A 24,443-nucleotide genomic window follows, 5' to 3' on the forward strand; every position below is an offset into this window, starting at 1 on the left:
TGGAGTTACATTAGCCACCCTCCAATCCTCAGGAACTAGTCCAGAATCTAACGAGTTTCGAAAAATTATCACTAATGCATCCACTATTTCTTGGGCTACTTCCTTAAGCACCCTGGGATGCAGACCATCTGGCCCTGGGGATTTATCTGCCTTCAATCCCTTCAATTTACCTAACACCACTTCCCTACTAACATGTATTTCGCTCAGTTCCTCCATCTCACTGGACCCTCTGTCCCCTACTATTTCTGGAAGATTATTTATGTCCTCCTTAGTGAAGACAGAACCAAAGTAATTATTCAATTGGTCTGCCATGTCCTTGCTCCCCATAATCAACTCACCTGTTTCTGTCTGCAGGGGACCTACATTTGTCTTTACCAGTCTTTTCCTTTTTACATATCTATAAAAGCTTTTACAGTCCGTTTTTACGTTGCCTGCCAGTTTTCTCTCATAATCTTTTTTCCCCTTCCTAATTAAGCCCTTTGTCCTCCTCTGCTGAACTCTGAATTTCTCCCAGTCCTCAGGTGAGCCACTTTCTCTGGCTAATTTGTATGCTGCTTCTTTGGAATTGATACTATCCCTAATTTCTCTTGTCAGCCACAGGTGCACTGCCTTCCTTGATTTATTCTTTTGCCAAACAGGGATGAACATTTGTTGCAGTTCATCCATGCAACCTTTAAATGCTTGCCATTGCATATCCACCGTCAATCCTTTAAGTGTCATTTGCCAGTCTATCTTAGCTAATTCATGTCTCATACCTTCAAAGTTACCCCTCTTTAAGTTCAGAACCTTTGTTTCTGAATTAACTATGTCACTCTCCATCTTAATGAAGAATTCCACCATATTATGGTCACTCTTACCCAAGGGGCCTCTCACGACAAGATTGCTAATTAACCCTTCCTCATTGCTCAAAACCCAGTCCAGAATAGCCTGCTCTCTAGTTGGTTCCTCGACATGTTGGTTCAAAAAACCATCCCGCATACATTCCAAGAAATCCTCTTCCTCAGCACCTTTACCAATTTGGTTCACCCAATCTACATGTAGATTGAAGTCACCCATTATAACTGCTGTTCCTTTATTGCACACATTTCTAATTTCCTGTTTAATACCATCTCCGACCTCACTACTACTGTTAGGTGGCCTGTACACAACTCCCACCAGCGTCTTCTGCCCCTTAGTGTTACTCAGCTCTACCCATATCGATTCCACATCTTCCCGGCTTATGTCCTTCCTTTCTATTGCGTTAATCTCTTCTTTAACCAGCAACGCCACGCCACCTCCCCTTCCTTCATGTCTATCCCTCCTGAATATTGAATATCCCTGAACGTTGAGCTCCCATCCCTGGTCACCCTGGAGCCATGTCTCTGTGATCCCAACTATATCATAATCATTAATAACAATCTGCACTTTCAATTCATCCACCTTATTACGAATGCTCCTCGCATTGACACACAAAGCCTTCAGGTGCTCTTTTACAACTCTCTTAGCTCTTATACAATTATGCTGAAAAGTGGCCCTTTTTAATGCTTGCCCTGGATTTGTCGGCCTGCCACTTTTACTTTTCTCCATAGTACTTTTTGTTTCTACCCTCACTTTACACCCCTCTGCCTCTCTGCACTGGTTCCCATCCCCCTGTAGTGAACTAACCTCCTCACACCTAGCCTCTTTAATTTGATTCCCACCCCCCAACCATTCTAGTTTAAAGTCACCTCAGTAGCCCCCGCTAATCTCCCTGCCAGGATATTGGTCCCCCTAGGATTCAAGTGCAACCCGTCCTTTTTGTACAGGTCACGCCTGCGCCAAAAGAGGTCCCAATGATCCAAAAACTTGAACCCCTGCCCCCTGCTCCAATCCCTCAGCCACGCATTTATCCTCCACCTCATCGCATTCCTACTCTCACTGTCGCGTGGCACAGGCAGTAATAGGATTACATAAAACTGATGAACACAACACTTCTTTTGCTCACTCACAGATTGTAAGGACTGTATCAAAATCAACATTCATTTCTCTTCTACGTAAACAACAGGAATTCTGCAGATGCTGGAAATTCAAGCAACACACATCAAAGTTGCTGGTGAACGCAGCAGGCCAGGCAGCATCTCTAGGAAGAGGTACAGTCAACGTTTCAGGCCGAGACGCTTCGTCAGGACTAACTGAAGGAAGAGTGAGTAAGCGATTTGAAAGTGGGAGGGGGAGGGGGAGATCCAAAATGATAGGAGAAGACAGGAGGGGGGGGGATGGAGCCAAGAGCTGGACAGGTGATTGGCAAAAGGGATATGAGAGGATCATGGGACAGGAGGTCTGGGAAGAAAGACAAGGCAGGGGGGGAACCCAGAGGATGGGCAATGGGTATAGTCAGAGGGACAGAGGGAGAAAAAGGAGAGTGAGAGAAAGAATGTGTGTATATAAATAAATAACAGATGGGGTACGAGGGGGAGGTGGGGCATTAGCGGAAGTTAGAGAAGTCGATGTTCATGCCATCAGGTTGGAGGCTACCCAGATGGAATATAAGGTGTTGTTCCTCCAACCTGAGTGTGGCTTCACCTTTACAGTAGAGGAGGCCGTGGATAGACATGTCAGAATGGGAATGGGATGTTGAATTAAAATGTGTGGCCAATGGGAGATCCTGCTTTCTCTGGCGGACAGAGCATAGGTGTTCAGCAAAGCGGTCTCCCAGTCTGCGTCGGGTCTCGCCAATATATAAAAGGCCACATCGGGAGCACCGGACGCAGTATATCACCCCAGCCGACTCACAGGTGAAGTGTTGCCTCACCTGGAAGGACTGTTTGGGGCCCTGAATGGTGCTAAGGGAGGAAGTATAAGGGTTCCCCCCCGCTTGTCTTTCTTCCCAGACCTCCTGTCCCATGATCCTCTCGTATCCCTTTTGCCTATCACCTGTCCAGCTCTTGGCTCCATCCCTCCCCCTCCTGTCTTCTCCTATCATTTTGGATCTCCCCCTCCCCCTCCCACTTTCAAATCCCTTACTCACTCTTCCCTCAGTTAGTCCTGACGAAGGGTCTCGGCCTGAAACATCGACTGTACCTCTTCCTAGAGATGCTGCCTGGCCTGCTGCGTTCACCAGCAACATTGATGTGTGTTGCTTTCATTCCTCTTCTCATTGTTTCTGAGGAAGTGGAGATGAGCCGCATGTTTTTCAACAGTTGTTACCTATGTGGTAAATGAATTCCTGTAACGTTCCCACGTCCATAACCTTAAATCTGCCCCACTGTGCTACAGCCCCCTATAGGTAAAAGGGATTAATTTAAATTTTCCGCAATGGAATATTAATGGGATTTTTTAAAAGTATTTTTAAGTTGCTAAATATTTGGATGGACCTAATCTGAGCACTTCTGTTCCACTGTACTGTAAAGAGAAACTGAAACTATATGCACCGAGTTTCTTGGGAGATAGCTAAGATTTAATCCATTTCAGTGAATATATCTGAGAAAAAGAACCTTGTTTAGTGAGATACCAAATAAATACCTTGGTTGCATTGACCAAGGAATCATTTTTTCTTGGAATCTTCCAGTGGAATGGGAAATACTTTGTCTACTAACGTATTTTTGGCTAAAGTTCAAACACAAAAGATGTTTGTCCTCCCAGATGCATCATCAGGAAATGCTTCGAATCTTTTGACTGTGTTTTAGAGTGGAAATGAACACTTGACCTTTAAAAACACGAGGAAATCTTTAGATGCTGGAAATCCAAAGCAACACACACAAAATGCCGGGGGAACTCAGCAGGTCAGATAGCATCTATGGAAATGAATAAACAGTCAATGTTTTTGGCTGAGGCCCTTCATCAGGTCTGAGAAGGAAGGGGGAAGATGCCAGAGTTAAAAAAGGTAGACAGGGAAAGACACTGACTGAAAGGTGATAGGTGAAGCCAAGCGGGTGGGAAATGGCAAGGGCTGGAAAAGAAAGAATTTGATAGGACAGAAGAGTGGACCATATAGGAGAAAGGGAAGGAGGATGGGATCAAGGGAAGTAATAGGCAGGGGAAAAGAAGGAAATGGTCAGAGTCTGGAATGGGGGTGGGGGGGGGGTAATTGACCTTTAGATGCCTGTTAAGTTTGACAAATATTGAGACCACAGCATATAATGTTGGTCAGGGAACTGGACAGACAACAATTCAAACAGATTCTAAATCTATTGTCTGGGTTGAATGTACAATTAGTCCCATTGCTGTCATTGAAACATTAGAAAAAACGTGACAAGGTCTTAGACACAAAAATAGGAGCCATTACTTTAGTACTAAGTTGAGCTTTCCACCAAATGCTATCAGTAATTCCATGAGGTACTAAAGCAGGTGAATTGGACACCGATATCACAGCATCATACTGTATATTTGGGAAATTGTTAAACAATTACACTTAAAAGCCAATATGCAAGCATGTTTGACAAGCAATCCGTCTATAAGAGAATTTGCTTTGAAGTTACTGAAATTAGAAATAGGAAAATTAAACATGAAGAATCAACAGGAATGGGTTCAATGAAAAATTGATGCAAGCTGGTTTCCCAGACATCATGAGTTACCAGTGATTGTGTGAAGGAGCAATGTTAGCACCAAAAAATGACACTGTGTAGGTCATGAATAAAGATTTTCTTTTGAAGCTTCATGGGCAAACTGTACCTGACCATCTTTTGAAAATATTGACAGACATTGACGAGGCTGAATGTTTCAAGATTCAAAGTACATTAATTATCAAAATATATATGAAGTATTCAGTCGTGAGTTTCAGCCTTCTGCAAGCAGCCTTGAAACAAAAAGCACCATGGAATCTCTTCAAAGAATACATCAAACAACGCACAAAAAAGTAACAAATCATGTAAACAGCAGAAAGCAAATGAAAAACACACAGAATATGAAACATTACACCACGGAACCTTAAAATGGTCTAGAAGTCCAGGATGGTTGAGTTTAATTCAGATCAGTCCGGCGCTGTGTCGCTCGTTGACTGCTCGCTGCAGAGCCAGGCTGTGGTGAAGTGCCCCAATTCGTGGCAAAGTGCCCCGATTAAATCACGCAAAATAGCAAAATAAGAGTAACCAGAATCCAGAAACACGTGTAACATGAACCGCAGAGTCCTCCAAAAATGAGTCAAGAGCCACACCAATCAAACATTGCAGTGTGGGACCCAAGACTCCTGCATCTTCCAAGACAGAGATAGAGAGAGACAGAGACAGAGAGAGAGAGACTCAGAGACCAAGAGAGAAACACATAGAGACAGACCAATCACTCAAGCGCAAGCAGACAGTGCTGAACACCCTCTTTCCCTCCACTCTCGTTACCATCTATTTCAACCTATAATCGGCAAGAAGCAATGGAGCTGATCATAGGTTTGTGCTCTGCCTTCCAGGCACACACCAACTCTGAATCTCGCCAAGATCCCCAGAGACAGCAAACATGCCAGATCGCTCAGTCGGCCAAAAAGCACATCATCAAAATGTAAATTCCAGGCTCCAAGCATACACAGTTTAGTAGTGGAAGCACATTTTAAAAAAGTAGTTCTGTTTGGAAGTAGGTGGTGACAGAGTGCAGAAACACTCTGCTCCACCTGATGAGCCATCACATAGTCATCAACTAAAAGGAGATCCTCAGGAATTTGCATCCACCATACAATACAATATAATAACATTATTAATTCATATTTGTTACTACATATAATTAAGGCTTCAATTATGACCAGCAATCCCATTTGGGGAAATATCCTCAAGCTTCAGATACCAATTATCCCATCTGATCTACCTTTCCAATTCCAGTGACTTAATTTTCCTGTTCATTTTAGTTTTGCTGTATTAATAGGGTTCCTTCCAAACAGAAGGAATGAATTCCGATGACCCCTCCCCCCACTCCCATGTTCATAAATCAGTGAGACCAGAGTTCAGTGTTTGGGGTCTCGTTATCAGCAAGTCCTGAGCCTGGTGCTCAGTGATCGGCGTGTCTGGGATCAATGCCAAGAATTGAAACTTGGGGGGTCAAATTGGAATTCCAAAATTGAGGAATATTGACTGCAAACTAATGCAAATCTACTGGGGAGGTTGAAGCTCAGTGCTTGCAGGCCTGAGTAAAAGTCTACTGGAGACTTGCGGTGGGAGGCTGGAGGTCTGTCCTGGGATTAGATTAGATTAGATTAGATTATGAGGACACGCAGTCCTCTTTTATTGTCATTTAGTAATGCATGCATTAAGAAATGATGCAATATTCCTCCGGTGTGGTATCACAGAAACACAGGACAGACCAAGACTGAAAAACTAACAAAAACCACATAATTATAACATATAGTTACAACAGTGCAACAATACCATAACTTGATGAAGAACAGGCCATAGCACAGTAAAAAGGCTCAAAGTCTCTCGAAAGTCCCACATCTCACGCAGACGGGAGAAAGAAGAAAACTCTCCCCGCCATGCCCGACAACAGTCCGACTCTGAGTCGTCCGAAAACTTCAAGCCTCCGATCGGCTCTCCGACACTGAGTACCAAGCACCATCTCTGTCCGAACAATTCGACCTCAGCCTCGGTCGCCAGCAGCAAGCAAAGCCAGGGATTTTGAGGCCTTCCCTCCAGAAGATTCTCGATCGCCTAGTAACAGCAGCAGCGAACTGGCGTTTCAGAAATTTCTCCAGATGTTCCTCTGTGCTTTCACGTCTGTCTCCATTAAAGGACTGTTTATGTTTGTGGATGGGAGGAAGGAACAGAGTTTGTTTCCTCCCCTCCCTTCTAATTCTGACTCCACATCTTTTTTTCTCCAGTCCTGCTGAAGTGTCTCAGCCCAAAATGTCAGCTATACCCTTTTCCATAGATGCTGTCTGATCTGCTGAGTTCCTTCGGCATTTTGCACGTATTGCTTGTTTTGCTGTTGTTGTTTTGTTGCTTGTTGTGTTCTCTGCTATTCTGCTGAGCTATGTTGGCACTGAAATGTGTGGCAATGCTGGTGGACTGCCCCCAGCACACCCCCCAGTGTGTTGGCTGTTAATGCAAGTGGCGCATTTTACTGTATGATTCAAAGTACACATGATAAATAAACCTGAATCTTGAAATTTTGAAATTCTGAGGAACAAGGACAATCATGAAAAGATGTTAGCCTTCATCTCAAAACTCACTGGTAAAAAGAAAATCTTTACATTTTCATAGTGTAGTCTGAAGTGCACCAATAGTGAAATTAAGTAAGCTGCCCACATTGTACAATGTGCATAACTACAAGAATAGATGAATATTGAATGCAATTTTTGTTTACGCATTTATTTTCTGTGTACAATTTCATTGGCAACTTTAGTTAAACTACATAATCGTAAACCCCTTCTGGTGTAACTATATATTTATGTTAGATTTTAGCTCATTTATAAAGAGTGTTATAAAATTGATTAGATGGAAATAAATGCAAGTATCGCAATGGGCGGGATAATAACCCACACAATACCAGATACAGTCGTTTTTATTACTTACTTATAAATGTTTCTTCTTCCTGGATACTGCTCATGTTCATTGCTAATGTAGTATCTGTGATGTAAGCAGAGGTATAAGGAATAGTAAACAACGAGAAATAAAATATTTATAATTAGAAAATTATATATTCATTCTGAAGATAATTTTGTAGACTCATACAGCACAGACACAGGCTCTCTGTCTCAACTAGTCCATTCCCAACCAGGCTAGTCACACACTTACATGCACTTAGCCCATAACTGTTGTGTATTTAATATTTCAATAATATTTGAGTAACCTGGGGGAGGGTGTGTGTGTGTGTGTGTGTGTGTGTGTGTGTGTGTGTGTGTGTGTGTGTGTGTGTGTGTGTGTGTATGTGTGTGTGTGTGTGTGTGTCTACATATATTTCATTAAGCATACTTGTTCGTTTCAATCATTAATTATGGATTATATGTAAAACTACATTAATTGTATACATCATCACGCTACCAAGTTATATGTGCACGCTTCGCTAAAAGTAAGGAGAAAGTTAAACCTGCATACCAAGACTCCTGTGTTTTCTTTGAATTAATTTAATGTTTTGAAATTACAAAACATAATAACTTTCTAAATCTTTCCAATGCACGTACAGTTGAAGTCAGAGGTTTACATACACCTTAGCCAAATACATTTAAACTCAAACACGAGGAATTCGGCAGATGCTGGAATTTCAAGCAACACACATCAAAGTTGCTGGTGAACGCAGCAGGTCAGGCAGCATCAATAGGAAGAGGTACAGTCGACGTTTCAGGCCGAGACCCTTCGTCAGGACTAACTGAAGGAAGAGCTAGTAAGTGATTTGAAAGTGGGAAGGGGAGGGGGAGATCCGAAATGATAGGAGAAGACAGGAGGGGGAGGGATGGAGCCAAGAGCTGGACAGGTGATTGGCAAAAGGGATATGAGAGGATCATGGGACAGGAGGCCCAGGGAGAAAGAAAAGGGGGAGGGGGGAAACACCAGAGGATGGGCAAGGGGTATAGTGAGAGGGTCAGAGGGAGAAAAAGGAGAGAGAAAAAGAATGTGTGTATATAAATAAATAACGGATGGGGTACGAGGGGGATCAGCGGAAGTTTGAGAAGTCAATGTTCATACCATCAGGAATATAAGGTGTTGCTCCTCCAACCTGAGTGTGGCTTCATCTTTACAGTAGAGGAGGCCGTGGATAGACATGTCAGAATGGGAATGGGACGTGGTAGACATATCAGAATGGGTATGGGACGTGGTAGACATATCAGAATGGGAATGGGACGTGGGACATATCAGAATGGGAATGGGACGTGGTAGACATATCAGAATGGGAATGGGACGTGGTAGACATATCAGAATGGGAATGGGACGTCCATACAAGCATACAAATCCATGAAGTGTAACTTGTCACCAAAGGTTATTTTCTGCTTTCCCATTTAGACTTCTTCCCTACAAATCCTGGCACTGTCAGTGAAGAGCATGGTGAAAGGTTTCACCAAAACATTGTGGTCATGGAGAAACAGTATCAGGGCAACTGGAATACTTTAATGCTGGTTGATTATTGTTGGACACTTAAGCAAGAAGCCTCAGACACTGAGTACAAATGGAAATCATCAATGAAGTATTTTAGCTTAGTTGAACTATTGCCAAGCATCAGCACCGTAAAGCAATTAAGTGCATTATATTTATTAAAAGTTAACTTCTTGTTTCTCCAAATTCCTACATGAGACAAGTAGACCGAAATTATATTTGTACTCAGCTTCAAGTGGTCTATCATAAACCAAAAAATATTCTGCGGAAGCAACACTTTTGAAAAAAATTGTTGTCCAGTGCTATATTAAACACTGTATATTATTCGTGTATACAAAAATTTTTAGATCCAGCAACACTGACTAAAAATTGTTTTCTGGATGGACATTGACCCCATGAACATTATCTCACTACTTCTCTATTTCTGCTTTGCACTACTTATTTAATTTAACTATACACTCACCCACCCATATACACACATAAACTTTTATCTATATTATCGAGTATTGTATTGTACTGCTGCTGCAAGGTTAGCAAATTTTATGACATGTGCCAGCGATATTAAACCTGATTCTGATTCTGAAATCCTAAGTTTTTGATCACCTTTAAAACATTGAAATCTGTTAACTTTAAAGGACTTATTCTTCTGCGAAATATCACTACATGTCAGGCTGAGATTGTTATAATGACTTAAATATGAACTAAGAAATTGGCTGAATTTCCAGCAGTGATACTGAAGCCTTGTCTCTGATAAACTTAAGAGAAAATATTCAAGGTGTCCTATACAATTCCAGAGAGTGTTACAGGAATAGGTTGACCAATGATCAAAGCTAATATGCAAAGAAGAACTCAATGAATGGAGAAATTTAACTTAATTTTAAACTAATACATTTTCCTCCAGTTAATTCAAACTACCAGCTAACTTCAATTGTTTAGGCCAGAAAAATTACTGAATTAATAAAGATAGTATGTAGACAAATCTGCTTAATCATCTGATGGTAATGCTGTGAACTGCAGTGCAAAGGCTGAACAATGTGTTGAGAATTCTGTAAAGATGGTTTTGTCAGAATTTCGATGTACTTACAGTGTATTGTCCAGCAGAGCTAGTATTTTGATCACTTCCCAGTTTCCTTTGGTAAGTTGTTTTCGGGTTACCTTTAAAACATAATTATTGAACTTAAATTTGCATCAGTTTAGAAAATATTTAAAAAGACAAAAAAAAAATACTGGTGCTTACTATACCTGCATTCGTATTTCATAAATATGTTTATATCCATTATTGTCACTTAGTATTTTGTAGAAAGTAATATTATCTGGTGCAAAAGTTGGATCTGAAGGTTGAAACTGCAAACAATCCAGAAGAATTAGAATTCTGAAATGTTGGTATTCAATAAATTATACTTAAGTTGTAAAACAATGAAAAATACATTGACCATGATGAAATCAATGACAAAGGCATTGGGAGGTACTGCAGGTGGGCGGCAATGTGTATGGAAGCAAGAATTATCACAGTCGTATGTTTACCAAACAAAACATGACCTGGTTAAAATCATGTGAGTGGGTGGTTCTCAGTAATTGTTTTGGATATATTTTTATTCATACTTCAAGGTCTGAATATAGCTGCATTTATTTTCCACCCTCTAGTTGCCTTCAAACTGAATAACTTCATAAGCCATTTGCCTACTGCCTCTGAAAGTCAGTTCCATTGGCTTCAATTTTTTAAAGTTCTACAGTATGGTCACATTTATAATGCAAACTGCCTATGTAAACATGTAACACTGATGCTAATTTTAATGATGGGATATTAGTGTGTAATCATAGCAGAGTGTACTTCCTTGTTCAGAGAGAATTGTGTTTCTAGAAAATTATCTGTATCATGATTTGCTGCAATGTGAATGAACCCTGAATAAAATTTGTTGTTCCTTTCAAATTTTGTACTTATTTAGTTAATTTTCTCTTTAAAATCTCAGGAGAAATTGTTTATTCTGTATCTTAAATTGTTTGCAATGATTTGTTAAGTCTGGAACCAAACTTGCATAATATGGGAGTATGCAGTACTAGCTTCCAATATGATTATCTGATCTCAAATATAACTTACTGCCATTATGCCTCTGGCATTTAGGACAGCAATGAAGTTCCTCCCTCTCCATCTGTATAGAAGGATTCTTAATTGCTGCTTTGTAACAATTGTTTCTTTTAACCATTGAATGTTGTTGGCCCTGAGCTGAACCCCTGAACCTAGAGGACCAGTGGACCACTGTTAGTCTGGCCTCTACCCTTTGACCTCTTTGGTATAGGTAACCCTACCAAGAGCCAAAGCACAAGGCCCTGACTCCAGCCAACATAGCTCTCCAGGTCTTTGAGGCACGCAAGCCTCCAAACCATGACGAGGTTGTGGTCCTCTTTGAGGCTCAAATGTAAAGTTGAATAGGAAAGGATGTATGTACACAATGTTTACTATACTAATTTTCAGAAAAAATAAAGTAATTTAAACAATAATACGTACTTCACCAATCCATCCTGTTGTACTTTTTTCCTGAAGTTGTTTATCCTAGAGAATAAATATTCAAATTAACTGGACATTGAAAGATATTAATCATATTATAGGTAATAATTATGATATCTTAGGGATATTGGTTGAAACCTCACCTTTGAACATGTCCAACGGTTTGTGTTAAAATCACAGATTGTTAAAATGGAATGATTCTGTCTTCGATTAATCCACTGCACACAGATTCGCTCTTCAGTTACCCAGGTTACAGAGACTAGATAGTAACTAAAAATGTAAATTAAAAAACTGAAAATATTCTGACTTAAATGTTAAAATACAACTATTAAGTATTGAAAGATTCACCTTATCTGTCAGTACATTTTTTATATTTTTTATTTCATTTTATAATAGTATTTTACGGTCGACTTTACAAATCATCTGTAAGTTTGCATAAGTTGATTCTATGAGCTAAATTTAATAATATTGATTAAGGATATCCTCACTTCCATAAATAGTACACTTACAGGACTTTGAGAGCCAATATTTATTTGCTTAGCATAGTTATTTAGGTAAATATTGACTTAAAAGAGTGTAATATGGCTGACTAAACAAATTGATGACAGATAGAGAAATGGGGAAAAATAAAGGAAAGAAAGGTAGAGGAGATTTGGATTTAGGGATGAACTATCAGTAGGCACTTGTTACGGAAGAAGACGTACATTGTACTAGGTTCTAAGAACAAAATAACATGGGGAGAATATAAAGAGAGACTGTCCCGCTACGGAGGGGCAAAGTCATGAAGGAATTAACTCAGAAAATGAGAACCTCACCTATAGAATATTAGGAGGTTACAAGTTGATATGGTTCACTGAGAATTTGGTATAGCATTGTTCTGACAGCTATATTTAGTATAAATTGAGATTTTCTCAAATTCCCCAAATTTCTCAGTGCTCCTATTAGAAATTTCCAAGTCTCCTATTAGAAATCCTCACGTTTTCTTCTAATAGAATTGACCTACTTTTGTTAGCCATAAAAAGTAAAGCCCCTCAGTTTTATTTTCATCTGCACATTTTGTAAAATAATTTTACATTTTAATGTGTGTACGTTTGTGTGTTGAGAGAGGAGAGGGTGACGTATTATCTTCAATATAATGGAAGTATCCTCCTTCGGAATGGACAAGATGTGAATTTTTTTTTAAGAACTGATTTTAATCCATCTGGAAATTGAAAGCAACAACAAAAAAAGTTATTGGTTTTATACCCTGCCTGGTGATTTTTTGTGACCTTAATGCAGACTAGGGATTCCTAACCTGGGGTCCATGACCCATTGGCTTAATGGTAAGGGTCTATGGTTGAGAAACCCTGACCTAATGGGAGCATCAGAAAGACACTGGTGTAACGGAACAGCAAGGTTTCAGCTAGTAATTATTGACAATTGCACACTTTCTGATTCCCTGAGTGGACAACCTGGTCCTGCACCCAGGGGTCAGAGTTTGCATGGTCAGTTATATGTGTGCCTGACATCAATGTAGCAATTTGCATCGGCAATATCCCTTGCATTAGTAAGGTGGGAGTGGAGGAAAAGATGGGATATTGCTGCTTGTGATCAGGAAGATGTTGAAAAAGGGACTGGGTTTACTTCTTGTGATCTGGTAGAAAATATTTGGCTGGTACTTGGGACAAGGTTTGGGGAGACTTGGCTGGCATATTCATGCAGATGTAATTGGGAGTAGAGCCTTGATGTGGGAATGTAGTAGCGAGAAAGGTAGCAACATCTGTAGATGTGAACTTCCCTCTATTCAAGACATTTACAAAGACAGGTGTGTAAAAGGGGCCCCAAGGATCACTGGGGACCCGAGTCACCCCAACCACAAACTGTTTCAACTGTTACCATCCAGGAAATGGTACCGCAGCATAAAAGCTAGGACCAACAGGCTCCGGGACAGCTTCTTCCACCAGGCCATCAGACTGATGAATTCATGCTGACGCAACTGTATTTCTATGTTATAGTGACTATCCTATTGTACATAATATTTATTATAAATTACTATAAATTGCACATTGCACATTTAGATGGAGATGTAATGTAAAGATTTTTACTCCTCATGAATATGAAGGATTGAAGTAATAAAGTCAATTCAATTCAATTATAGGATCAAGTAGGGACACATTTGGGAAGGTGAGCAAGACATTTGGAGTGTTATTGAGAGAATCATTGGGATGTTGCAAGGTGGATAACGCCTAGAGGCTTGAACTAAGTATTTTACTCCTCTGCAGTGTGCTTTTCAAGTCATGTTTGCCTGATGGTGCCCAATGATGGAAGATGCAGGAAAATGTAGGTTGAGTTTTCCATGTTTTTTTTCAAAAGTTTTTTTTTCCTGCACAGGGAATAACATCAGTTCACAGATATTGTTGATGCAGAAATCACATTGGGGTTACAAAGGTGACTGACAGCAGGGAATTTTGTAACTGGCACGGGATAAATCAATTTTAAATCTCAAAGTACTGAAACAGGAACAGCACATTGGGATCTACTTTCCGAGCAGAAGTTTCAAATGTATGATCTATACAATTTGATATCATCAACCATCTACATTTCCTCTGCATCAGCTTATTGAACACTTATTGACAATTCAATGTAAAATCCATAGCATTATTTTTACTGATATAATCTGTTTTACCTCAAATAGCTTTTGAGCTTATCGTACCCTACTCTGGATGGATCCATGGATCCAATTCTGAATCCATGGATTTTCAATTAATCCAAATCTTTCCAGATGACTATGAATGTTATCTAAATTATGGTTTCTTGAAGTATTCCCAACGTTAATGTTATGTTGGCTGGCCTAAATTTACCCGGTCAATATTTTTGTTGTTGGATGGCGTTGCTATATGCTAATCATGCTTATTTTTACACAGGATGTCTCAGCAAGGAAGAGGAAAGAAAGCCATTTTGAGTCCCTGTTCCATTATTGGCAGGTGAATTACACGGGCAAATGAATGAAGAAAAAAAATGATTTTGTCGGCTGCACTTTGTTGAATTTTTGCTGACATTTACCATTCAGGTCTTTGACAAATTTGACATATTGGAAATAACTGGGGAAAATATCACTAGAACAATGGAGAAATCAAAAAAATAGAGGTATACCTTGAAAGTATTTCGTTTGGGGCTGAAATCTCTGCAGACGTAAGATTTTCGGTATCTGCAACAAATAACCTCACAGAAGGAATGTGAGAACCAGCCTAATTTTAAGAAAAGAAATTATTTCTGTGGTAACAAATGCAGCCCAATATTTCACAAGTCTCCATTACCAATACCATTCCCTGCATAGAAAGTGTACTGAAATGTAATTGTTACTACTAATTCACAGTTATATTTCACAGATATACTCTAATGTAGAACAGTTATATTAGTATGAAGATGTTATACATTTTATTTAGTATTTAGATTTTGGAGTGGATGGACAAGTCTATAATTTAATTGTTAGTCATAGATACTGAGATACTGAGATGCACTGGGACACACTATCGGTGATGTAACCTGGGGTCATCGAGTGGTTTGGGTCTTTCAACATCAGACACTCTTGCCTAGGTGGCCCAGCTAGGGCTGATCAGTCCCTGGCTTGTGTCCCAGCAGCACTGGTCCATGGATCACATCTCTTGATCTATAGCCAACTTTTCTTTGCAAGCTATTTCAGATGCTAAGGAGAAGGAGTTCTCTGCTTGGGGTGGACATCCAGCAGTAAGGAACACTGCTTGCCTGTGGATAAGCATTCAGATATGCTGAGTCTTATCACAAGTTCATGGAGAAACAACGGGTAAGATCTTCCCTCAAAAGTGAACTCAATGAGAGAAATGGATACATATACCTTCCAGTGAGAAACTGTGATACCCATGCATATTACCTCTCTGAGTTTAATTATTTGTATCCAGTAATTCATGAAAATTTTGGGTGCTTCAGGGATTTCTGAGAGCTCTGGGACACCACAGCTTGAAAGGCCACACCAGGGAGGCACTCGTGTACACAACATTTCACTACAGTTTGATAAACCTTAGGGTGAATTAACAGCAAACATTTCCTTGGGTGAGGCACACCCAAGACTAAAAGGAAGACTTAGCTGATAGTAAACTGTTCCACACTGAGTGGAGGCCATTGGAAAAAAAACTTCCCTGTACTAGAGGAATCTTTGCTCTTTTTCCAGGTTCGTCAACAACTTCCATCCCCGCACCGCCCCCCCCCCACCGGTGAGGATTGGTGGGGGTGTTGAGTGGTGTGGGGGAGAGGTGGGAATGGTGCCCTGCACCTAAACACTCACAATTTGAATGTAACAAGATGAGCAGGATCTGGTTAAGGGTTTGGAGCAGACTTGATGGGCTGAATGGCCCAATTCTGCTCCTCTGTCTTATGGTCCAGCTGGGATGTTCAGATGGGGATGGAGTGGGGAGAGGTTTTAGGTGCTTGGAGTTTATGTAAGGGACAATGTAAACAACATTAGACCTCATCACCTGAGCCCTTTGGCATTATCGTATCCATCTTTGCTTTAGACCATAGAGAAAAGGCTCCAATTTTTTTAAAGACTTCTTTTTAAAAGAAACTTTTTAAAGGAATTTTACCTTAGGATATGGAATTATCACTGTTTCCGGGTACTGTCCATCGCCATAAAACGGGTACTCTATCATTTCAACCTCTGTGTCATTGAATTCTCCATAAGCAAGAAACCTTCCATTTGGTGACCACCATAAAGCATTATTTGAAGAAAACATTTCCTCTGTAAGATGAGAAAAAACATTATCTTGTTTGATAATATCAAGCACTATTTAAATAAGATCTATAGCAGCATATACTCTCAGTGACCTCATCACTAGGTACAGGAGTGGAACCCAGCGTGGTCTTCTTTTGCTGTTGCCCATCCACTTCAAGGTTCAGCATGTTAACCATAAGACCATAAGACATGGAAGCAGAATTAAGCCATTCAGCCTATTGAGTCTGCTCTGTCATTTCATCATGGCTGATCCTGGATCCCATCCAACCCCTTATACCTACCTTTTCACCATATCCCTTGATGCTCAATCAATCAGGAATCTATCAACTTCCGCTTTGAATATACCCAAGGACTTGGCCTCCGCTGCAGTCTGTGGCAGAGTATTCCACAGATTCGCTACTCTCTGGCTAAAAAAAAATCCTCCTTACTGCTGTGCCCTCTAGTTCTGGATACCCCCGCCAGAGGAAACATCCTCTCCACATCCACCTTATCTAGTCCTTTCAACTTTCTCTATGTTTCAATGAGATCCCCACACTTCCTTCTAAATTCCAGTGAATACAGGCCCAAAGCTGCTAAATACTCCTCATATGTTAACCCCTTCTTTCCTGGAATCATCCTCGTGAACCTCCTCTGAACTATCTCCAATGACAATACATCCTTTCTGAGATAAGCGGCCCCAAACTGTTCACAGTAGTCCAAGTGCAGCCTGACAACTGTCTTATAAAGGTTCAGTATTATCTCCTTCTCTTTATATTCTATTTCCCTTGAAATAAATGCCAACATTGCATTTGCCTTCTTTTCCACGGACTCAAACTGTGAATTAGTCTTCTGGGAGTCTTGCACGAGGACTCCTAAGTCCTTCTGCACCTGTAATGTTCGAATTTTCTCCCCATTTATAGAATAGTCTGCACTATTGTTACTTTTACTATAATACATCACCCAAACACTATTCCATCTGCCACTTTTTTGCCATGAATGTTGTACGTTCATAGATGTTCTTCTGTACATTACTTGTTGCAACGCCTGATTATTTGAGTTACTGTTGCCTTGCTGTCAACTTGAACCAACCTGGCCATTTTTCTGACCTCTCTCGTTAACAAGTCATTTTCACCCATGAACTGCCACTCACTGGATTTTTTTTTTCTTTCACATGATTCTCTGTAAACTCTAGAGATTATTGTGTGGGAAAATCTCAAGAGATCAGCAGTTTCTGAGATACTCAAACCACCCTGTCTGGCACCACCAATTATTCCACAGTCAAAGGAAGTTAGATCACATATCTTCCCCATTCTGACGTTTGGTCTGGACAACCACTGAATTTCTTGACAGCACACACAAAATGCTGGAGGAACTCAGAGGGCCAGGCAGCATCTATGAAAAAGGGGACAGTCGATGTTTCGGGCCGAGGCCCTTTTCCACAGATACTGCCTGGCCTGCTGAGTTTCCCCAGCATTTTGTGTGATGTTGCTTGGATTTCCAGCATTTGCAGATGTTCTCTTGTCTGTGACTGAATCTCTTGACCATGTCTGCATGCTTTTATGCATTGAGTTGCTCCCACATGATTGTCTGATTAGATATTTGTATTAACAAGCAGGTGTACAGGTCTATATAAAAAAAAGTGGCCAGTGAGTGTCGTTTGATCAGACAGCAACAAAAGTTGAATATTGCAAACAATCTAGATGACTGACTGAAAGTTGAAAGAAGTTTAAAGACAGTCATACAACTAAACAAACACTGGCAGTTATTTTCAGGTTTGGACTGCCAAACTACTTAGACTCTTACAAGCCCAGTCCATATTGCCTGAAATCAAACAATTGAAAGAAAAAGACTGTAATTGCTAAAAATCAGAAGTGAAAGGATGAAAAGCTGGGATGCTAAAGTACTCAACAGATCAGGCAGTTTGTGTGGAAAGAATAACAGGGATCAGAGGGGGTTTACCGGGATGTTGCCTGGTGTGATATGACGAGAGGCTGGGTAAACTTGGGTTGTTTTCTCTAGAACACTGGAAGCTGAGGGAAGATCTGATAGAGATTTATAAGATTATGAGAGGCATTATGGACAGAGAGTATGTTTCCCGGGGTTGAAATGTCTAATACCAGAGGGCATGCATTGAAAGGGGATGTGAGGGGTAAGTTTTTTACTCAGTTGATGCCTGGAATGCGCTGCCTGGTACAGCAGTAGATGCAAATACATTAGAGGCTTTTAGGAAATGTTTGTGTCGGCACATGGATACAAGGAAGATTGAGGGATGTGGACATGGTGTTGGTAGGAAGGATTAGTTTTGGGCTGCCTTTGATTTGATTTTTAGCTGGTTCGGCACAAACTTGGGGGCTAAATAGCCTGTTCCTGTGCTGCACTCTTCTACGTTCTATGAAATGTTAACTCTATTTCCAACACTTCGAACATCCTTAAGCTTTTTGAAAGTGTAGTGCAATGCCGTTACCCGCATTATTTAATTACTGATGTACTGAGAATTAATTAAAACAAAAAGAACACTATTACGTGCATGCCTGAATATACAGTCTCTGCAAAAGTCACAGCCACATACATATATAGCCAGGGTACCTAAGGCTTTTGCACAATACTCTATTTCTCAACGTGGAACAAAGAGGGAATTTGTAAATCTGGCAGGAGCAAAGAATGTTGGAAATGGTGAGGGTGGAGTGCCACGGGGGGGGGGGGGGTGCGGGACAGGAGGCAGAGAAAGAGTGCCGGGGGCAGGTTAGTGGTGTGGGTGCCGATAACTTACAGCCCTGAGGCACCAATCAAGGTTATTTGATTCCAAAGCATTGTCTTATTGATCATTAACAAATGTCTTTCTGACACATCCACCTCCCTCCCCCTTTCCCTAACTATGATTCCCCTCTCCCTGCCCCCTTCCTACTCTCAGCTCACAATGGAGACGTATATCAGGATCTGATAGCTCATCACTCATGTGTCATGAAATTAATATTTTTTGTGGCAGTAATGCAGTGCGATATGTAAAATTACTACAGAACTGTGGAAAAGCCTTAGGCACCTTAGCTATATATATGTGCCCAAGACTTTTGCACAATATCTTATGAAGGTTCAATTTACATAATGTTACTGTACTCATACACTGTTGGGATACGTGTCTGAATTAAAAACCTATTTTTCGCTTTGATGATCATTTTGGGCTCTTTGGAATTCTACGTTTTCCTGTCTTTCATTCTTTCGAATTTTTCTTCTGTTTCGTGGATGTCTGCAAAGAGTAAGAATTTCAGGTTGTATATTGTATAAGTTCTCTGATATTAAATGGAACCATTTGAACCATTTTGGCACCTTCTGCACAGATGTATATGGCACCAAGATATCCGTGACACTTTTCATATCCCTTTATGATTTATGAAATTTTGTTTTATAGAATGTTTCCCAGAATGCATTCCTTTCATAAATTAAGGAATAACTATCATAAACAAGAGAAAATCGGCAGATGCTTGAAATTCAAGCAACACACACAAAATGCTGGAGGAACTCAGCAGGCCAGGCAGCATCAATGATGAAGAGTAACCAGTCGACATTTCGGTCTGAAACCCTTCATCAGGACTGGAGAAAAAAGATACAAAGTCAGACTAAGAAGGTGGGGGGAGGGGAACAACAAGTACAAGGTAGTAGGTCATAGGTGAAACTGGGGGGGGGTGAAGTAAAGAGCTGGGAAGTCAGTTGGTGAAAGACATAAAGGGCTGGAGAATGGGAAATTTGATAGATGTCAGAAGGGCATGGGAGAAAGGGACGAGGAGCTCCAGGGGGGAGGTGATGGGCTGGTAAGGAGATAAGATGAGAGAGAGAAATAGGAATGGGGATTGCCATTCAATAAGATCATGGCTGATATGACCATGGACTCATCTCCACTTATCTGCCTTTTCCCCATCACCCTACTATACAAAAATCTATCCAACCTTGTCTTAAATATATTTACTGAGGTGGCCTCCACTGCTTCATTGTACAGAGAATTCCACAGATTCACCACTGTCTGGGAAAAGCAGTTCCTCCTCATCTCTGTCCTAAATCTACTCCCCTGATTCTTGTCCCACATGGAGGCCATAGACTGACATGGGAATGGGAAGTAGAATTAAAATGGGTGGCCGCTGGGAGAAAGGCCGCTTTTTCTGGCAGACAGTGTAGGTACTCAGCAAAGCAGTCTCCCAATTTACATCATGTTTCCCGATATATAGAAGGCCACACTGGGAGAACCAGATACAGTAGATGCCCCCAATAGACTCACAGGTGAGGTGTCACCTCAACAGAAGGATTGTTTGGGGCCCTAATGGTAGTGAGGGAGGAGGTGTAGGGGCGGGTGAAGCATTTGTTCTGCCTGCAAGGATAAGTGCCAGGAGGGAGAAAGATGGGGAGGGACAAATGGACAAGGAAATCATGTAGAGAGTGATCCCTGCAGGATGGAGAAAGTGGGGGGGAGGGAAATATGTGCTTGGTGGTGGGATTCCGTTGGAGGTGGTGGACATTACGGAGAATTACGTGCTGGACACGGAGGCTGGTGGGGTTCGAGATGAGGTCGAGAGGAACCCTATCCCTGGTGTGGTGGCGGGAGGATGGGGTAAGGGCACACATACGCGAAATGGAAGAGATGTGGTTGAGAGCAGCGTTGATGGTGGAGGAAGGGAAACCCATTTCTTTGAAGAAGGAGGACATTTCCTAGTTCTGGAATGAAAAGCCTCATCCTGAGAGCAGATGGGGTGGTGATGGAAGAATTGAGAGATGGAGATGGCAGTTTTACAAGTAACAGGGTGGAAGAGTCCAGGTAGTTGTGAGAATCAGTGGGTTTATAAAAGATATCGGTAGATTAGCTGTCCCCACAGATGTCTCAAGAAAGATGTCAGAAATGGACGAGATAAGTTCGATGGCAGGGTGGAAGTTGGAGGCAAAGTTGATGACGTCAGCTGCATGGGTACAGGAAGCAGCACCAATGCAGTCATCGATGTAGCATAGGAAAAGTTGGGGTGTGACACCAGTGTAGGCTTGGGACATAGACTGTTCTGCATAGCTGACAAAAAGGCAAGCATAGCTGGGACCCATGGAAGTGCCCGTGGCTACTCCTTTTGTTTGAATGAAACGGGAGGAGCCAAAGGAGAAATTATTAAGAGTGAGGACCAGTTCTGCCAAACGGAGGAGAGTGCTGATAGAGGAGAACTGTTTGGGGCTGGTGTCCCAAAAGAAACGGAGAGCTTTGAAGCCTTCCTGATGGGGGATGGAGGTGTATAGGGACTGGATGTCCATAGTGAAATTAAGGTTGATTGTGGCCATGGAACTTGAAATCATTGAAAGGATCAAGAGCATGTTAAGTGTCATGGATGCAATTAGAAAGGGACTGAACCAGGGCAGATAAAACTGAGTTGAGGTATGCAGATATGAGTTCAGTAGGGCAGGAATAAGCAGACACAATGGGTCTACCTGGACAGGCAGCCTTGTGGGTCCTGGGTAGGAGGTAGAAGTCAGAGGTGTGGAGTGCAGGAATTATGAGGTTGGTGGCAGTGGATGGGAGATCCCCAGAGTTAATAAGGTCAGGATGGTGTGGGAGACTATGGCCTGGTGTTCTTTAGTGGGATCCTGTCCACGGGGTAAATAAGAGGTGGTATCTGAGAGTTGTCACCTGGCCTCAGCAAGGTAGAGGTCAGTCCACCAGACTACTTAAAGAACTCCCCTTATCAGTGGGTTTGATGGCGAGGTTAGGATTAGTGCAGAGAGAGTGGAGAGCAGTGCGCTCGGAAGGAGTGAGGTTGGAATTGGAGAGAGGAGTGGTGAAGTTGAGACAGTTGATGTCTCGTCAACAGTTGGCAATGAAAAGATCCAGAGCACAGGCAGAAGACCAGAGCAGGGTGCTCAGGAAGAGGAGGAGGGTGAAGATGGGAGAAGGTGTCAGTGGTGTGGGCTGGAGAGTCCTTGCCAAAGGAGTAGGCATGGAAACTGCGGCAGTGTTAAGGCGGGAATGGAATCACCGAGGTGTGGGCGCAGGGGGACAAAGGTGAGGCCTTTTCTGAGGACAGAATGCTTTGCCTCAGAGGGGAGAAGGTCAGAGGGGATGGTGAAGACCTGGCATGCATGAGAGCTGGAATCAGAGTGGGGAAGGGGAATACCTATCACTGAGGCTTTGAAACTAGTGTACAAATTGGCCAAGAGTTATTCAGTTTGCTCTATGTAACAAAACTATATGTCGGGAACAATCTTAAGTAGAATATTTACAGGAAAATTACAATAAAAGTAATAAAGAATGTGAACATGATTTAGAACAGTGATTTTTTTTCTCCAAAATATTTCTTAGCACATTAATCTCAACAGATTTCTATAGGAACATCTTTCCTCAACCTAAGAGAAACTCCATGTGCAAATTCAAAGCCATTTTTCCTCTGAGGAATAGTGTGGCCTTTGGTTTTGAATGATTTTATCAATTTTATAAAACTTTGACATGGTAGCGTGGTGGTTAGCACAACACTTCACAGTACCAATGACCCAGGTTCAATTCCCGCTGCTGCCTGTAAGGAGTTTGTACGTTCTCCCCGTGACCGCATGGGTTTCCTCCGGGTGCTGCGGTTTCCTCCCACAGTCCAAAGACGTCCCAGTTGGTATGTTAATTGATCATTGTAAATTGCCCCATGATTAGGCCAGGGCAAAATTGGGGGATTGCTGGGTGGTGTGGCTTGGAGGGCTGGCAAGGCCTGTCCTGTGCTGTATCTCAATAAATATACAAAACAATAACATTTACAAGGAAATCAAATTGGAGAAAGTGCGTAGGTGTGATCTTTGTAAAACAGTATGCAGTTGAGTTGCCTATTTTACAAAAAGATATTACAATTCGTGTACAAGGATAAAATATCAGTATGATTTTGATGAATTTATATCAAATGGAATAATCATATTCCTAATCATTGGTTATTAACCCAATGGGAATGTACTAATTCAAGGTTGTTGAGAATGGATATGATGCTACATGGTATAGCTCATGAAGGTCACATTTCATAAAGGGAACATGGGTAAGACTGGTAGAAACTGAGGGGGTTGAATTTTCATGTTTTGAGCCTGGGTTTCCCTCAAGTCCTGCTGAATTTTACGATAATAGAATCTGCTTCCCTACTTGTAAGTACAGTAGCCTAATTAAAAGGCTCAGTAGTTGTTGGGCAGGACAGATAGAACCAATTTGTTGGTTCAGCCATGGAGTAGTGAGGTGGGGACGAAGGATCAGGTGTCAAAAGGAACAGTAATGGCAGGAAACCAAGGGAGATCAGGAAGAATAAAATATCTAGAGTTAGAAGTAAAGACCCATATATAAAATCGTGTGGATGGATTAGAAAGTTTAGCAGACAGCAAAACAGAAGACTCAGGCAGATCAACATCTAGTGCAGGGGTCCCTAACCTGGAGTACATGGACCCCTCAGTTAATGGTAGGGGTCCATGGCATAAAAAAGGTTGGGAACCCCTCCCTGATCTAGTGGAATATATGGGTCACAACATATTGGACCCATTACTTAATTAAATAAAATAAAAATAACTGTTAATTTACCCTCGTAAACCCAGTCAGGTATCCCATTCAAAATTTTATTTTCCTCTCCATTGGTTGTTAAGTTCATAGCAATGGCTTCAGGCTTAGTTTTAAGATAAATGTTGTTGTTCCAAACATAGGCCTAAAGAGAGGAAGAGATTTATATCAAAATGCAGCATGGAAATTCCAGCAACATTTTAGAAATAAGTAATATGCAAATGCAAAATAATTCCACCAACTAGTTTGAAAATCCATCTAAAATGCCAAAATTGTGAACTTGGTGGAAACTTGCAATTAATTAATTTACTAGAGATTTTAAAATGTTAAGTATTATAAAATGGTCCATGTTTCACACGTTAACATAATAAACATCGGTTTGCATTCCATTTATGCAAAATTATTTATAATCAATTTTAAATAATATTAGAAGTATACATAATCAGATGAGGGGAAAATACAGTTTGGAAGTAACTCAGAACATGTGTTGCTCGGGTGATAGATGTTTCTCCGATCTTGGCAATCCTTTTGCAAATGTTTCTTCATCATACGAGAAGATTCTTTATGCGTTGAGCTAAGAAATCGCAGGGGTAAAAGGATCCTGATGGCAGTTATTTATAGGCCTCCAAACAGCTGCAGGGATGTGGACTACAAATTACAACTGGAAATAGAAAAGGCTTGTCAGAAGGGCAGTGTTATGATAATTGTGGGGGATTTTAA

The 24,443-nt window shown here is 41.1% G+C and overlaps 1 protein-coding gene across 1 annotated transcript in view; it reads right to left on the reverse strand.

Annotated features, from left to right (window-relative positions):
• The window catches only part of LOC140198658 (dipeptidyl peptidase 4-like), a 188,561-nt gene that overhangs the window by 50,669 nt on the left and 113,449 nt on the right, over window positions 1-24,443 (reverse strand). The window contains exons 10-17 of the mRNA XM_072259665.1: window positions 23,748-23,868; window positions 16,065-16,219; window positions 14,599-14,693; window positions 11,610-11,736; window positions 11,467-11,511; window positions 10,203-10,304; window positions 10,045-10,115; window positions 7,446-7,499 (exon numbers count right to left, since the gene is read on the reverse strand). Of these exons, the coding sequence (XP_072115766.1) occupies window positions 7,446-7,499; window positions 10,045-10,115; window positions 10,203-10,304; window positions 11,467-11,511; window positions 11,610-11,736; window positions 14,599-14,693; window positions 16,065-16,219; window positions 23,748-23,868 (770 nt within the window). The remainder of the gene's footprint in view (window positions 1-7,445; window positions 7,500-10,044; window positions 10,116-10,202; window positions 10,305-11,466; window positions 11,512-11,609; window positions 11,737-14,598; window positions 14,694-16,064; window positions 16,220-23,747; window positions 23,869-24,443) is intronic.

This window comes from Mobula birostris, chromosome 6 (assembly GCF_030028105.1).
Source record: "Mobula birostris isolate sMobBir1 chromosome 6, sMobBir1.hap1, whole genome shotgun sequence".
NCBI classification, from domain to species: Eukaryota; Metazoa; Chordata; class Chondrichthyes; order Myliobatiformes; family Myliobatidae; genus Mobula; species Mobula birostris.